Source organism: Exophiala oligosperma (assembly GCF_000835515.1).
Source record: "Exophiala oligosperma strain CBS 72588 unplaced genomic scaffold supercont1.25, whole genome shotgun sequence".
NCBI classification, from domain to species: domain Eukaryota; kingdom Fungi; phylum Ascomycota; class Eurotiomycetes; order Chaetothyriales; family Herpotrichiellaceae; genus Exophiala; species Exophiala oligosperma.
The window spans coordinates 63,732-79,662 of NW_015622842.1; the positions used below are offsets into that span (position 1 = coordinate 63,732).

General features: G+C 55.0%; 2 protein-coding genes across 2 annotated transcripts; both read left to right on the forward strand.

Annotated features, from left to right (window-relative positions):
* Nucleotides 1-713: 713 nt before the first annotated feature.
* On the forward strand, nucleotides 714-3,137 carry PV06_11291 (homogentisate 1,2-dioxygenase). Its single transcript, XM_016412938.1, has 3 exons — nucleotides 714-1,069; nucleotides 1,164-2,578; nucleotides 2,641-3,137. Exons 2-3 carry the CDS (start codon nucleotides 1,715-1,717, stop codon nucleotides 2,782-2,784), a joined length of 1,008 nt encoding a protein of 335 aa, XP_016256692.1. The 5' UTR covers nucleotides 714-1,069; nucleotides 1,164-1,714; the 3' UTR covers nucleotides 2,785-3,137.
* Nucleotides 3,138-3,552: 415 nt separating this feature from the next.
* Nucleotides 3,553-3,912, forward strand: PV06_11292 (uncharacterized protein; the record flags this gene model as incomplete). The annotated part of the gene is made up of 1 exon (XM_016412939.1): nucleotides 3,553-3,912. One exon carries the CDS (start codon nucleotides 3,553-3,555, stop codon nucleotides 3,910-3,912), a length of 360 nt encoding a protein of 119 aa, XP_016256693.1.
* Nucleotides 3,913-15,931: the final 12,019 nt, after the last annotated feature.

Consider the following 15,931-nt stretch of genomic DNA (forward strand, 5'->3'; position numbering starts at 1 on the left):
TCGTGTACGGAGTAATGCAACCCAACCACCGCCCCAGGCTAATTACGAGTATTGCACTCACTAGTCCGAGGCCACCGCAGGGGAATCTTCCAGAGCGGCCTCATCAGGCTGTCCAGGCTTCTCTACGCTACGAGTACCTAAAGCAGGCCCTCTGAATCGCCCCTTCGGCCTGCATCATCCGATCTGAGCCCCGCCTAAATTTGAAGCAGGCCAGCCGCCGATAATGCTGTTGTTTTGGATCCTGAAACGAGGACAGGCCTTGTCATGGCTGATGATGCTACTTTTGTCATGGCGAAGCATCGACGAGACAGATGTGATGCTTTGGCCACTGGTCGGTGTCTAGTCACTGGCATGCATCTCCTCCGAACTGCCGCACAATAATGTGCTTTATGCTTCGAGGCAGTCACAATACTCATACCAAAGAACAATAGCGGCTCGGGCGGCACAGATTGGTGTCTCTCGATTCGCCTTGTCCCTCGCCCCGGTTTTCTGGCTAAATGAGCTGCAAATCATGGTGAAGGTTGGCGAGAAAACCATCCCGCGCTTTCCCGCTGCTGGTGACGCCCCATTGTCCCAACTGCGCGACACCGCAGCCACTCAACGCACTTCGCATAGCCGCAGTACCAATCGAGAGTGTCCTTGCGCACCACCGGCCACTACCACTCTTCTGACTATGCCCAATTCCCTCACCACTTCTCCCTCTGTACGAGTCTCTCTCGGCCCGTTCGTTACTTCGCCCTCAGTCGGAGTCCGCCTGGGCTTCTTCCTCTAGGGCCTTTCAACAAGTAAAAAGGAACCCACCAGGACCACAGCACCAGCACCAGGACCCGCATCCCGCATCAGACCTCTGTTTCGTCGCAATTTCATTCATATTCCTCCCACGGAATCCCTTCCTTGACTCCCACGACCAACATTCCGCACTCCCCTGTCTGAACATCTTTCGCAAACTTCTTAGGTGATCATACGACAATACTGCCCTTCATGCAGGGCCTCAAACGTTTACAAGAAGCCATCGAACGGCACCGTGAGAACAAAGACATCAACATGAAATACAAAACACCCCTCACCAGTAAGTGATTGTGGGCAAAACCCGCCGCTCCCTCTCTCTCTCTCCCTCCCTCTGCGCCCTTCTACTCCGCATTTCGCTGACGATTCTCCTGCAGTTCGCAACGTAAATACCTTCACCGACGAGCAAGCCATCGACGATGCCTGTAACCCTATTCGCTGTGACCGACACGTACGAATATCTGAATGGGTTCGGGGGGTACAAAGAGTAGGCGCTGCCTGAAGTCGCCGGCATTTTAGGGACACTTGGACTGACACCCAGCCGCAGGAGTGAAGCTGTAGAAGGGGCCTTGCCGTTGGCGGCCAATTCTCCTCAAAAATGTCCGCTCGGCCTATACAATGAGAAGTTGTCGGGGACCGCTTTCACCGCGCCTCGCGACGATAACCTACAGACCTGGCTCTACCGAATCCTCCCCTCGGCCAGCCACCAGAAGTTCGAGCCTGTGCCAGAGTCCTCCCCGAACTCCCTCACATCCACCACACCCAGCTTCGGCAAGCATTTCAATGCCATCCCCAATCAGCTGCGATGGGATCCTTTCGATTTCGACAAGGAGGCATCCTGGATCCATTCCTTGCATCTCGTGGCCGGCGCAGGAGACCCCACGATGAAACAAGGCCTCGGCATCTACATCTACGCCGCTAGTTCACAATGCCTGACAAAACGGCCTTTTACAGTGCCGACGGAGACTTGCTCATTGTGCCACAGCATGGCGTCCTTAACATCCGGACCGAGATGGGTAAGATGCTGGTCAGACCGAACGAAATCTGCGTCATACCGCGAGGTATTCGATACCACGTTGCACTGCATGGTAACGAGCCGGTGCGGGGATACATCTTGGAACTATACCAGGGCCATTTCAAATTGCCTGAATTGGGTCCAATCGGTTCGAATGGACTGGCGAATGCACGCGACTTCCAGACTCCCGTGGCCGACTTCATCGAAGACTATGAGAACACCGAATGGACGCTCTATGGCAAGTTCGGAGGCAACTTGTTTGCAGCCAAGCAGTCGCACACTCCCTTTGACATTGTCGGCTGGCACGGCACATACTACCCTTACAAATATGACCTGGGCCGATTCAACCCTGTCGGCAGCATCTCTTACGACCACGCTGATCCGTCCATCTTCACCGTCCTCACCGCGCCCTCCATCCCTCATGGAGCAGGTACCGCAGTGGCGGACTTTGTCATCTTCCCACCACGCTGGTTGGTCGCCGAGAAGACTTTCCGACCCCCGTGGTATCATCGCAACACCATGTCCGAGTTTATGGGCCTGATCATGGGCAATTATGATGCCAAAGGGGCCGGCAAGGGTGGGTTCCAGCCGGCTGGAGCTAGTTTACATAACACGATGAGTGGGCATGGACCAGACATGCAGACATTCGAGAAGGCATCGACGATGGACCTACCTCCGACCAAAGTCGGGGAGGGCAGTATGGCGTTTATGTTTGAAAGCTGTCTGATGGTTGGCGTCACCGAATGGGGGTTGAAGACTTGCCAGAATGTGCAAGAGGTGAGTTTACGAGTTCATGTTTAATGGCTGATTGAATACAAATACTGACATGATGTTTGCAGACTTACAATGCTCACTCCTGGGAATCTTTGAAAGTCCATTTCAAGAGACCGGAGTCGTCGCGAAGTGTCAGCAACGGCGAAAAGAAGAACGGAGTTGGTGATGCCGAAGACCTGAGCAGCGTTCACGATATCAGGGGCAAATAAAATAATGACGGCGAAAGACACGCTGAATTGACATGTCTATACGCATTATACCTATTTATATTATAATATAAAAGTGTTGATGCTTGAAGGAGATCCCAATAATGATATAATGCAGCGTCGTTTTATGCATCATTCGTGCTCTACGAGTCTGATCTTTGGTGAATTCACATGTCATGTCGAAATTCGCTCAGCAAGGCACAAAGTCACGTGTTCGTCTTGGGGATCCTCGCAGTCGCGCCTTGCCGCGGGGAAAGGAGCTTTTCGGGTGGTCGGCCTTTTGATAATCCGGATGAGATCTCCAATCAAAAGTTGGCCCTCGACACGTGCCCATAACCCAAGTCTGCAAGTCTGCCTCACCAGCCTTTCACCTCTTCTGTACTGGGGATCTATCAGGGCAAAAAGTAGGTAGACATGGCCGAATTGCTCAATGCTCGCTACTCGGTACGGGTTACGAGTCTCATCCTATCATGGCCCCCCAGGCCACACGAGGGTCTAAGCCCCTCAGAAGCTGCTGTCGTGTGCTCATACACGTGCCCACATCCGACTGTTTCAAACGGCTGTTTCTGAACCACCATTTCAGATGCTTCTCCTGCCTCGTTGCATTCTTTACCTGAATCGTCCCCTCGAACTCCTTCTGTCCTGCTTCTACCCTCTGTGAGACATCAGAGACTCGCTGTGCTTCCCTCGGTGTTGTTCTTATCTTGATACCATTCCGCGCCTCACGAGGGCAGCAGACTGAATCTACCGACCACCTCAGGGCAAGCCATTATGCCCCGACCAAGACCCCCTCCCGCCCCTACTGGATCAACAGACCTCAAAGCATTGGAAAAGGCCGTACCCTCCTCAGACATGGAATCCACGTTCACACTGCCACCTCCAGCCTTGAGAGCAGCCGAAGGGTCAACATCATCTTCTAACCATGCCACGAAAAGCAGCAGCGGTTCCCGAGAGCACAACAACAATGCCTCTGCCTATTCTCAGAGTGCTCCTCCGATATCTCCTCAGGACAAGCCACTCTCTACGAGTCCTCGAAACAAGAGGACTGCCTCTGGAGCGGTCAAGACGGCCCACGACCCTGCCACGAGTGGTGGCCCCTCGAACTCGTCTTCTAGTGCACAAGGATGCTAAGTGTCATCCAACCTGATATTTTCCTTCCTTACTCCAGGCAGAAAGCCCTCCTTCCCAAATGGAAAAATACCATAATACAAATGTATCTTCCAGGCGCCTCCCGAGCTTTAGTGATGCAGTGGCATTGTCTCATCGCCATCTACTTGACATCTTGAAGAGGTAGATGGCTTCCATAAGGACCTTCCCCCAATTGTTAATCAGGTCCACTTCTGGTTACATACCTACCACATTCGTCAAAGGAGGTTGAAAGAGAGGTCACTGACATCGTGGTGCGATCTCAATTCAGTACAATATTGATGACAACCTCGCATGAGACGCGAAGGGTCTTTTCCGATTCCTGATCCGTTCTCCATCACACCGCGGGACTTCTTTTTTGGTCCCGCGAGAACCTGTTGCAGAGCTCGGAGATCGTTTGTTTGAGTGTTGCAACTTGCTCTCATATGCTCCGATCGTGGACTCAATTGTATATCGAACACGAAGTTCGACAGAAGTTTCAATTCGATTTACGGATAGTGTAATCCATACGCAAAACCCTTGACGAGACGTCATCGAGATCGTGAGCTGCTGCCTTGAGTAACTTATGGCAAGCAGAGCTTGAAGCGTGTAACCAAGCAAGTGCCGTGCTCTCATGTAGCTTTGTCTTAACTAGTGGGTTTCTCTGATGTCATCGTTTCGAGTAGCTATGGAAGACGTATGTGCTGGATCTCAGTATGAGACGCCACATGGATTTTGGTTGTGCAGCGATCAGCGTCGCTGCCAGCCGGGTTCCGACTGCCTCTAGTACGCCTTGGTATTATTTTCGAGGTTAGATGGAGTTGTGTAAGTTGGGAAGGAGAAACAGCTTCCAACGAATATCATTTCGTTGGTGGTTCCTGACACATCTTTGGCGATTGTCTATTCGGCCTCAGCACAAGATTTTGATCAAGTCCGGATCTCATCTCGAGAGGCTTGACTTCCATTTCCCAAGGTGTTAATCTTGAGCGACAGTATCGTGGGAACGTAGCTAGAAATTGAAAAAATCTTCAGAATTTTTGCATTTCTGCACTGTGTGCTCTCTTTTTCCTCTCAACTCCTGGGCGGTCACTCGTCCACGTGCAATTTGCCTCTCTTCACTCGCCCGCCTCCTGATGACCTTGGTTCCAGATTCAACGCCTGAGTTGGGCTCAGTAGGGCCCTGACCGGTGTCATTGAATAGCCAATGTAAATGTCGGTCTTTTAGATGCTCAAGGAAGTAAGAGCTGACGGGCCCTGGCAGGGACATTCAACATCAATGATCGGGTCAGCCTGCAGGTAATCATCCCACACCTTTCGTGCCGCTCGAACCCACCCTCGGTCGTTCTTTCTCTTCATCTGGAGGAGATCTTCTACCGCGACCCACGCACGGAAGGCATCCCTCGCCCCGGCATTCTGCAACGCCACGTCGAGAGAATCCAGGAAGAAAAAATAGCAGTTTCGCTGTTCGTTGGCTTCCAGCTCGGCTTGCACGTTGTATCGGAGGTATTGTGCAAACGGCCATACTGACCTCTGAGTGGTACAGTCGACCGAGACCAGGAACCCACGGCAACGGTGAAGACAGCATGCAAGCATCCCGCCGGTAAGTAGACCGCCTCCGCCGAAGTAGTGTGCGCAACCACACCCCCTTCCAAGACCGCCATGCCCTGTATCAGTTTGGCTTGCTGGTCCCTGTGGCCGGCCATCCACTGCAGGTTGTGAGGCGTCGGAGGATACATCACCCACACTTTTTCGCATTCGTGTAAGGTGGCAGAGATGCCATCGTTGGCATAGTCTGTTGCCTTAATCAGCATATGGCCCGTCGATCGACGCCAACTGACTATACCTATATGCGAGTCGACGAACGAGAATCTTGGCGTCATGTTGAACACCATGCGCTGTTCCAGGTACGTCGTCGCTCGCTGATGAAGTTGAGCACAACACCCAAACGCTCGGCATCGTACCAACGCGGGAGGCTCCATCCCGATGATGCAAATGGGATTGTCTTGATTCGGTCTCGCCATCTGACAGAACGCGAGTGCGGCATTGGCTGACTGTTCACCCTGTTCGTAGACGCGAAGATCTTGTCCCTTAGCATTCTCGAGACTCAGTTCAGTTTCTTCATAACTGTTAAGGATATGAGATTATGCTCGGACTCGGAATGTTCGCGACAGTAATGGTTGCGAACGTCGACATGCTTGCTGCGTTTGTGGTTGGCGTGGTTATTCGCCAATGAGATCGTCGAGATGTTGTCCTCGTAGATCGGGATCGGTTGTGACACTGACACCCCCAGTTCGACCAGGAGCTGGCGAATCGAGTTCGCCTCACGGATCGCTTCCGTCAGTGCCGCATACTCTGCCTCCGTCGTCGACAGGGTGACCGTGCGCTGGCGCTGCGATTTCCACGACACCGGGCCACCCCCTAATACGAAGAGGTATCCACTGGTCGACTTGCGTTGATCGACGTCTCCAGCATAGTCGGCGTCGCTGTAGCCGAACAGAAACGGCTCGCTGTCCTGCTGTTGGAAGCGGATGCCGAGATCGACGGTGCCGGCCAAGTAGCGAAACACCCGCTTAACCGCGCCCCAATGCCGGGCGCTGGGATTGTCGGCAAATCGCGCGAGAAAGTTGACCGCGTACTCCAGGTCGGGTCGTGTCCGGTTGGCCAGAAAGAGGAGGCTGCCGATGGCCTGAAGGTACCGAGTTTTCAGATCTCCATCTTCCTGCCCGTCATAGGCACCGAGGCCGTGGTCCGTCATCGGGGTCGGAACCGCCTTGGCCTCATCGAACCCAAACCGCTCCAAGACCTTGCGAGCATACGGAGCTTGATGCAGGCGGAGGCTGTTTGGTTCTCGCTCAATCTGCAGGCCCAAGTACGATTGGAGCGGGATGTCTTTCATCTTGAACCGAGCCTTCAGTCCGGATCGCAGGTCGTGCATCGCCCCGTCGTTCGATCCCGTCATCTGAAGGTCGTCGACAAAGGCCATCACGATGACATCGGTTGCTGCATTGGTGAAGCAACATTGGTCACTGTGGAGACTGTGAAAGCCCAAGTCAGCGAGTGCTTTACGGAGGGACTCAAACCACAGATGCGGGGCTTGCTTGAGCCCGTAGATCGACTTGTAGATCTGGCACACCGATCCCGCGGGATAAAACCCTTCTGGTGGGCTCATGTAGATCTCGCTGTCGATCAGGCTGTGCAGAAAAGCACCCGTCACGTCCATCTGGTATATGGGCCAGCCCCGAGACGCCGCCAGGGAGAAGACCGCCCGAAACGTGCTGGGGAATAAGGTGGCCGCGAAGGTGTCGAAGAAGTCGACGCCTTCCAGCTGCATGAACCCCTTCACGACCCATCGAGATTTGTACTCTTGGATGGTGCCGTCCGGCTGACGCTTCACCTTGTACACCCACCGTCCCGGAATGAGTCTTCGTCTCGGCGGCAGGTGGGAAACCACCTTCCAGGTGCCTTGGTCTTCGAGCTGTTGCACTTCACGCCGCATCGACGCCTGCCACTGAGCGGAGGCCGGTGACTCCATGGCTTCCTGATAGGTCTGAGGCTCCTGCGAGAGCGAGGCGGGTTCCGTCGTCATCATGGCGTAGGCCATCTGAGCGTACGGTCCGAAAGTCGTCCGGAACTGTCCATACGTCTTGCGATGGCCGTCGGCCGATTGACGCGTTAGTCGACGTTCCGTCCTTGCCACCCCCTGAAGGTTCGCATTCTCCGGTGGTGTGTCGTCCGGACCGTGGTCGCGGACGTCCTCGATGCTGTTGCGCCGATCAAGTGCAAAGTTATCTTGATCGGGCCTGTGGTCTCCTTCCGCCGATTCTCCCGGCCTCGTCACTGGTTCAGCAGCGGCATCTGGAGTTCGGGCAGGAGCCACGACGATCGTGTCGTCATCCTCGTCTTCAGCACTCATCTCTTCGTGGACCGCTCTTTCGGCGACCGTGTCGGTGTCGTCCTGAAGTCGACGTGCAGTGCCATTCTTTGCAGCACCATCCACGGCGGGTGATATGTCGGGCGTGGTTGTAGGACCGTCGTCCCTGGGGGCGCTTGTAGCATCCATCCCAGCCAGGAGCTCCTCTGTCACCCTGCCTCGTGTGTGCCGGTCACCGTACACCTCCGTCTCCCTGAAGGTGACGTGAGGGCTTTCTTTGATCACCTTGGATCCGGGGATCCAGATGCGGTAGTTGGTATGGCCCCCTCGTTGGTAGCCAACCATGTAGCCCTTGAGGGCGCGGGCCTGGAATTTGGCCGACTTCTGTCGCCGTGCCACGGGGATGTGCATGTACGCCACACATCCGAATCGGCGCAGATGGCTCAAATCCACCGTTTCTTGCCGACCGGTCAGATGTCGTGTCAGCCTCGCTCGAGGCGGCTCGCCATCTCGCTGCGTCGACGTCCGGTTCGTCACGTGCACAGCCACGTCGATGGCCTCCGCCCACAGCTCGTCGGGGAGTCCACTGTCCAGCATGATCGACCGTGCTCGGGTGAGGATGACCTTGTTCGACGACTCGGCCGTCCCGTTCTGCTCCGGTGTGTAGTCCGACGACCGCCGCACGATGATCGACTCCTTCCGTGCCAGGTGTTCCAGCTGCCGACCGCCGAATTCGAGACCGCGATCCAGCACCAGTTCCAGCACGTGCAGGGGGAAGTGCTGAACCTTGATCAAGTTCACGAACCATTCAATCACCTCGTAAGCCGTGCCTTTCGTTGCCGTGATTCGACTCCATCGATACCGCGTCAGATCATCCGTGATGATGACCACCCATTTGCCGCCACGTGACGGCGGCGGAGTGATCGGCCCAACCACGTCAACGTGCACGCGTCCGAAGGCCTGGGTGGACCTTTCGGTTTCCTGACGGGAGACCACCCGCTGGGACTTGGCCAAGTGGCAAGGCTCGCACGCCAGGGATTCGGTAAAGGTGACCCGTTCCATGCCCGTGCTGTGTCCTTGAGTCATCTTGAGTTGAGAGACCCTGGCATGACTCAAGCGTTGGTGCCATAGCACGGCGTCCGCGTCCACTCGAGCGACCGTGGGACATGCGACAGGATCACGACGTCCTCGTTCTCCGACCCGCAGCATGTTCAGCCCCATCGATTCTCGTGTGAACCCGACTTCTTGATGGCTCCCGATCAACCGCAGCGTGTTGTCGAGCGTGCTGAAGTAGATGCCGCCTTTCTTCAGGAGAGACGCGGAGATCAGGTTGACCGGCAGCATCGGCACATGGAGCACGTCAATCAGCCTCAAGGTCCGCATCCTACCACCGCGGGTCCTCAACCACAGATCGATCGCACCCTTTTTCGAGCTTGTGTAACAACCCGTCGATCCTCGAACCGTGATCGGCTCACACGCGCTCAGGGCGGAAAATAGTGCCGGGTCGTTGCAGAAATGCTGGCTGGCACCGGTGTCGATCGCCCACTGTGACTCCCGCCGGGTCAGAAATGCGTCCACCGTCAGCGCCGACAATGCTCCATGTTTCCAACCCGGTCCCGGTTCATTCTTCTTCGGCCGTTTCTCCGGATGCAGTGTCCAGCAGTCTTCTTCATCATGGGACATTTTGGGATGCTGAGGACAGTTGCCACGATGCTTTCTCTTCTTGTTTCGCGGTTTCGGCTGACTGTTGAGCACCGTGGCTTGGTGCTGATGGGCCCTTTCGGCCATCCGGGCCTCCTCCCGTGCCAGCGACATGGTCTCGTCCAGCGTCGTCAACCGTTCTCGCTGACGGAAATGCAACACGAACGTCTCATAGGTCGGCGACGACGACAACCCGCCGACGAACAATGTGATCAGGTTGTCTTCGGTGAAATTATTGGAATGATGTTCCTCCCCGTTGGCGAGGATCTGATTGTCTCGAGCCTCGGTGAACTTCAGACAGTATTGATCGATGTCGTCGTCACAACTGGACAACGTCGTCTGGACCAGTTGAAGAAGCGCCGTGTACCGTCGGTTGAAGCCTCGCGGCTGAAACTGTGACTCTAGCCGGCCCCACATGGTTTGAAGAGTGTTCGACGCCTTGAATTGAAGCTTGAAGCTCGGGGACATCAGGCCATTGATGAACGCCAAGGCCTTCGCGTCTTCTCGATCCCACGCTTGTTGAGCCGGTTTGGACGCGTCGTCGGGCCGCGGGTCGGTGTCGTCGATGTGGCCGTACCATCCCTGGCCAAGGAGATGGTAATAGGTTTCGATGCGCCAGGCTTGATAGTCATCTGGCGACTTGAGGATGAAAGCTCGAGTCTTGAGTTTATCCATGATGATGTGATGCGGAACGCCAAGCCGCAACGCTGATTATTAAGCAACTGCCAGTGGTGGCTGGCAGAACTCTGATTGGGTAGAACGGAATCACAGATGAGCGCCGGGCTCATAACCTGTTAAGGATATGAGATTATGCTCGGACTCGGAATGTTTCCTCATTACTTCGTTATTTCCTTCATCACAAACATGGCTCCCATGCTGCACATATATATACATACTCTCAGAGAGAGATTCCGCAGGCTGGAGTGTATTTACAATGATGACCAAGAAATGACTAATCCTTCTCCTTGTCACTTCCCACATCGGAAGGTATCTGGACCAAATCTTCAACAATAACACACCGTTTACTTTGATTTTCGACATTTCGACATTTCGACCCGAAGCTGTTCAAATGTCGGCGGATCTCCCCGCCAGCATGCCGCTGCCGGCACGATCGTCGGTAGACCTGTTGTGTGTGTTCTCCATAAAGTATGTAGATCTTCCGTGGCAGATGTCAGCAGTCCCAGCTTCGAGTGGTCGAAAGCAAGGTCCAGATGTATCAGAAATGCTGGCTGCTTGCGGAAGTAGTCCAGCCATGGTGAAACAGCAGGCTCATCATCATGTGTAGGTGGCTCGTATGGCGCCAACAGCTCTTCTTGAGCCCTTGTGGGGTTCTCTGTTCGGGGTGCTGGTCGACGTAAACTACGGGTGTATTTTGGATTTTCAGAAATGTCAGCCTGAGCTAGCTGTTGAGATCATTCAAAAACTGTGCAGTAAGAGATGATAACTCTGAGTGCTGATTAATCATGCTCTGATTTCGCTTCAGGAGATCGATCAGCTGTTGACAGGCGTATTGTCCTCTCCTCAGAAGGTGGTGATGCGTGTATGAGGCACTCAGGAAAATGAAAGCTTGCGGGGAGATGGCCAATGCCCTCTGCCAACATGCCTTCACGAACTTACGTGCTGCTCGCTTGCCTTTCAGATACTTGACCGCGGTACGAATATTTCTGTGAGTCCTTTCTGATTGTCGGCCGTGTCTTGAGCTTAGGTGCTGTAATTGTGTGCGCAGAAAGACATCGTCCTGCTGTGTAGGGCCAACATCGTTTAAGCTCAGGGTCGAACTATCGACTGGCGATATGATTTTCCGTACGCTCATATGTCAGGGAGTGTGAGAGTGGGAGAGTGCGAGAGTGTAAGAGTTAGTGCGGTACTGTAGACGCGTCGCGCAACGTTTCGTTAACAACAGGGGAAAGCTAATCTCCGACACCACCTAATCGGTTACCATGTCCTCTAAGAAATCGGTGCACCCATCGATACGGTCATTTCTACAGGTCTTCAATGTCAGGCACCTATTTCTCGATCACAGTAAATGGATCACCTCTTTCAGTGGCATAAATTGACCGGCGGGTATCACGACTACAAGACTGACAAAAACCCACCAAGATGCAACGCTTGATTCCACAAGGTCGGCCGTCGAAGCGGAGAAAGACTGTTGCAGGCGCTCTTCCCCCAACCGCCCTTCCTACAGCCACCAGTGAGCGACATAACTTACAACATTGTCAGATCCGATCTTCCTATCAAGAAGGGAAAAGATCGCAGACTCCTAATCAAGCTTCCTGGAACACTAGTATGAACCTAGGGGAAGAGTATGCCGATACAGATCCAGTGTGTAAAGCAGGACGAGTTCAGGTCATTTCCGAGATTAGAGACATCCATCCAATTGATCACGGTGAATCTATGACATGAGCAATTTGACAGACCTCTGTCTGGCGCACGGCATATCTGCCTCCAGAGAATAATATTCCGCGTGAGCTTTGCGCCATCCCCTCTTCAAATCACGTTTCACAATGCGAAGTCTCCTAGTCAAAGCGTAGTCTACCAAATTATCGAACTGTCTAGTTAAAGACGTTGTATCTCGTCCCATGTCGCCGGCAGAGCATTGTTTAATACCTTCTGGGGGTGCCAATAGTCTGCATGCTGACATTCACGACATTTTGACATAACTAAGTACTTGCCGACATCTAATTGGCTGTTAACCTTATCGTCAAACTTACCGTTAACGCACTTAATTAAGGTATTCTCGAGGACTGCCTATTAATGGTTGATTGATTTTCATACGCCCAGGCGGGCTAGGCCCAATGGGGACTAGCTAGTTCTACATGGCTACAGGCGAACGTCCCGGTTCATGGTACTTCCTGCTGTTGGTCCTTCGGCGGCATACGACCCTCGCGGCTGCTGTGATCCCCTTACGAGCTACACACTTCGCCCTCAAGTCTGTTCTTCTTGAGTGTTGCTGTTCTTTCATCGGCACAGGAACTGTCGGGTGTGGGCTCGTTCAATTCTCAAATCGGGGTTACCTCCTTTGTTCAGGGTCGAGCTTCAATCGACCGGTGGCTTTCGTAAAGCGGATTGTCGCTCTGACCGCTTCCATGTTCGGCTTCCATTCCTTGAGCGCTCCGTCCACTCTTTCATTGGTCCACCCTCCCAGAAGGAATGACACGTCCATCCACCGCTCCGTAGTTGCGTGAAGATATTGTTGGCGCTGCAAGGTCCAACGCGTGCACTCCGTCAGAAAGTGTCTGACCGTCTCGGGCCGGCGGCACCATTCACACTGGTCCGAGTCCACCGCTTTGATCCTGTAAAGGGCCCTGTTGAGTCTGCTCTTCCCCGTTCGGAGTTGAGACAAGGTTTGCGCCTCGTCGCGTTTGAGGTTATCATAGAGCTTTCGCGTGTGTTTGCCAGGGAGAGCACGATCGAGCTGTTTCGTGTACCGGCCACCGGGGCGCGCCTCGAACTGCTTCCTCTGTTCGTCGTGGGTTCCTTTCGGCTTCCTTCTAGCGGTCGATTTCAACTTCGTCCCTACCGGGATCTGGCGATTTGGGTGTGCTGCTCTCCGAGCCAAGTCATGCGCCAGTTCACTGCCGCGGGTCGCGGATTCGCTTGGGATCCATTGGAAGACCACCCGTGGCTTCCACGACGCGGCAAGACGACCGAGCAACTCGTATATTCTTCGGACGATCCATTGTCCTGACTGTTGCCCTGGCTTCGCAACTACATCCAGCGCCGAGCGGCTCCTGCTGAGGATCCGCACCGGTGTTCTTGGGTCGGTGTCCTGATCGGGCCAGCGTTGATCCACCACACGGCAGGCCTCATACAGGGCCACCAATTCGCCATGGTGGGCGTTGATCGACGTGGTGGATCCGAGGGTCTTGCTGACCATGCGATGTGCCCGAGAGCCCAAGTATACCACGCCAATTCCCACTCTGCCATTTCGACCAGACGCTCCCGTAAAGACGGTCCTCTCCAGGTCCGGGTTTTTGGCTGCGACGTCGGCTTTCTCTCGTCCTAGGATTCTTACGCTGGCTCGGGTTTTCTATGGCGACATACAGAATGGCTCAATGCGCTCCAGCCGCTCCTCGCCTAGGCCTGCCATCGTCTTCCCGCTTGTCCGCATGGGAGACACGAAACGCCGCTGTTCTCGCTCGTTCGCTCTCTTCACCCGCCAAAGCGGGTGTGTAGCGGGTAAGGTGTGCAAGTCAATCCAAACCCGGCGGACTTGGTTCCGCCAGCGATCACTGACCGGCTCCAGTGCCGCTTCAGCCTCGGCCACGGCCAAGGATACCGTCTTAAATCCCGCGGTGATCGCCATGGCACCAAGGCGCTGTGCTTGTTCCGCTGCAGCGATTAATTTGTGCGACGCGTAGATCGACCACACCACCGACGCGCAGTCGACCACGGGCGTCACCATCGAGGTGTAGAGCTGTCGCGCCATGCTCGGTTGCATACCTCGCAGTCTCCGCAAAGCCTGCGCCGCACGGAGACCCCTCTTCGCTATCCGTGCTGCGTGTTCATGGTATCGCAACTGCCCGTCCATGACCACCCCCAGAATCTTGGCGTGCGGTGACGCCTCTACGGCGACCCCTCGGATCATTAGTAGTCCAGCATCCTCGACCCTTCGCCGCGTGCGGGAGAAGTGGATGAGGGCCATCTTGTCAGGTGCAAACTCCGCCCCGCTGCTGACTTCCCACGCCTCTGCATGTGGAATGACTTTTGTTTGTAGCCTTTCAACGTTCGCCCGCGCACTGGGTCCCACGACCCAGGCATTATAGTCATCCACGAACGCGATGGCCCCTTGTGTCTTGTTGATGGGGGTCTGAACCAGGTCTGCGTTGAAGAAGAGGAATAGAGTAGCTGATAGGGGGGAGCCCTGGGGTAGTCCCGACTGCGGGAGATCGACCATGTCGGATGTCTCACCGTTGACCAACACACACGCTTGTCGGTTCGAGCAGAACGATTCCACCCAGCGCACCACAGTCTCGGGCACCTGGCGACATCGCAGGCGTTGGAGAAGGACGTCTCGGTCGACGCCATTGTATGCCCCCTTGACGTCAAAACTGACCAGGCTGAGCACTTTGCCGTCTCGCCAAGCGTCGTAGATCTTCTCCTGCAGGAGCGTGAGAGCTTGGCTGGTCGAATGACGTTTCCGTGCGCCAAACTGGTTCTTTGGCAGGAGAGAATACGTCTCGGCTAGGAAGGATAACCTCTCTGCTAGGACCGATTCTAACGCCTTCGCCAGCGTGGGTAACAGCGATATCGGTCGATAGAACTTTGCGTTCGTGCAGTTCCGCTTGTCTGGCTTGCGCAGCGGTATGATTTTCGCCTGTTTCCATGCTTGCGGGATGATTCCTGTTCTCAATGACGCCTCAAAGAGGAGGAAGATCCACCGACCGAGGATCGGCCACAGCTCCTTCCAGACAACCGCGGGCACGTCATCCAGGCCGGGTGCTTTGTATGGCTGCGCCCGGAATACCGCTCCTTTTACCTCATGCATGGTCAGTGGCTCCCACGGGAGCTGATTGTCTTCTGCCCTCGGCACGTGGTCCTGTCTCGGAGGGTGAATCCTGCTGTCGAAGAACTCGTCAAGCAGAAGCCGACTGATTTGGGCATTGTCCTCCACCAATCGGTCTCCGACCGTCAGTCCAGGAATGCGGTGGAAACCACCGCTCCCGTCGGGTTGGAGGTACTTCGCCGCCTTCCAGATGTTGTCGCTGTTCTGTAGAAACTCGTCCCAGTGACATTTCTTTTGTCGTTTCACCGTGTCGTGGAAGCGCTTTTTGGCCTCTCGGGCCGCGCGCTCCAGCGATCCATCGCCAGTGCCAGCCCTTCGCAGGCCCCGACAGCGGTTTCGTACCTGGGTGTAATCTTGTCGGAGTCTCGCGAGATCGAGATTCCACCACCGTCGCGTATAGGGTGAGGGCCTCGACATAGGCAAGTGTTGATGGAGTACTCTCCGCACCACCTCATTTAAGCGGGTTAACTGCTCCTCCACTTCATTGTCTCCTATACTTTCAGGGAGAATTCCCACCTCTCGGGCCATGGCCGTCCGAATCCGTTTCCAATCCGCGCTTTTAAAGACCTTTCGAGGTGGCGTACTTACCTCGGGCACGTCAATCGCGAAAGTGGTGCTGATGGCGATGTGATCCGACCCGTGCTCCATACTATGCGGTTCGCAGATGAGTCGATCTTCGGCCAGACCGGCACTGGCGAAAACGAGGTCGATGGTGCTGTCACCGTTCGAGCCCTCGTAGGTGACCGTGCCGCGGGGGAGGAGAAGCCGTAGATCGAGGTCATCCATCAAATCCAGAATCTCCTGGGCCTCACCCTGCCGAGGTGAAGCACCGATCGCGTCGCCACCCCATAGTTGGTCATGTCGATTGAAGTCACCGGCGACGATAATCTCTCGTCCTGTTCCGTGCCGTCTGACCGCCTCTCTGATCAGTCGTGCGGTGATTTGAA

Coding starts and splice junctions, on each gene's coding strand:
- PV06_11291 (XM_016412938.1), top strand. CDS start 1,715: ATGCCTGACAAAACGGCCTTTTACAGTGCCGACGGAGACTTGCTCATT. Junction 2,579..2,640: donor CTTGCCAGAATGTGCAAGAG/GTGAGTTTACGA, acceptor TGATGTTTGCAG/ACTTACAATGCTCACTCCTG.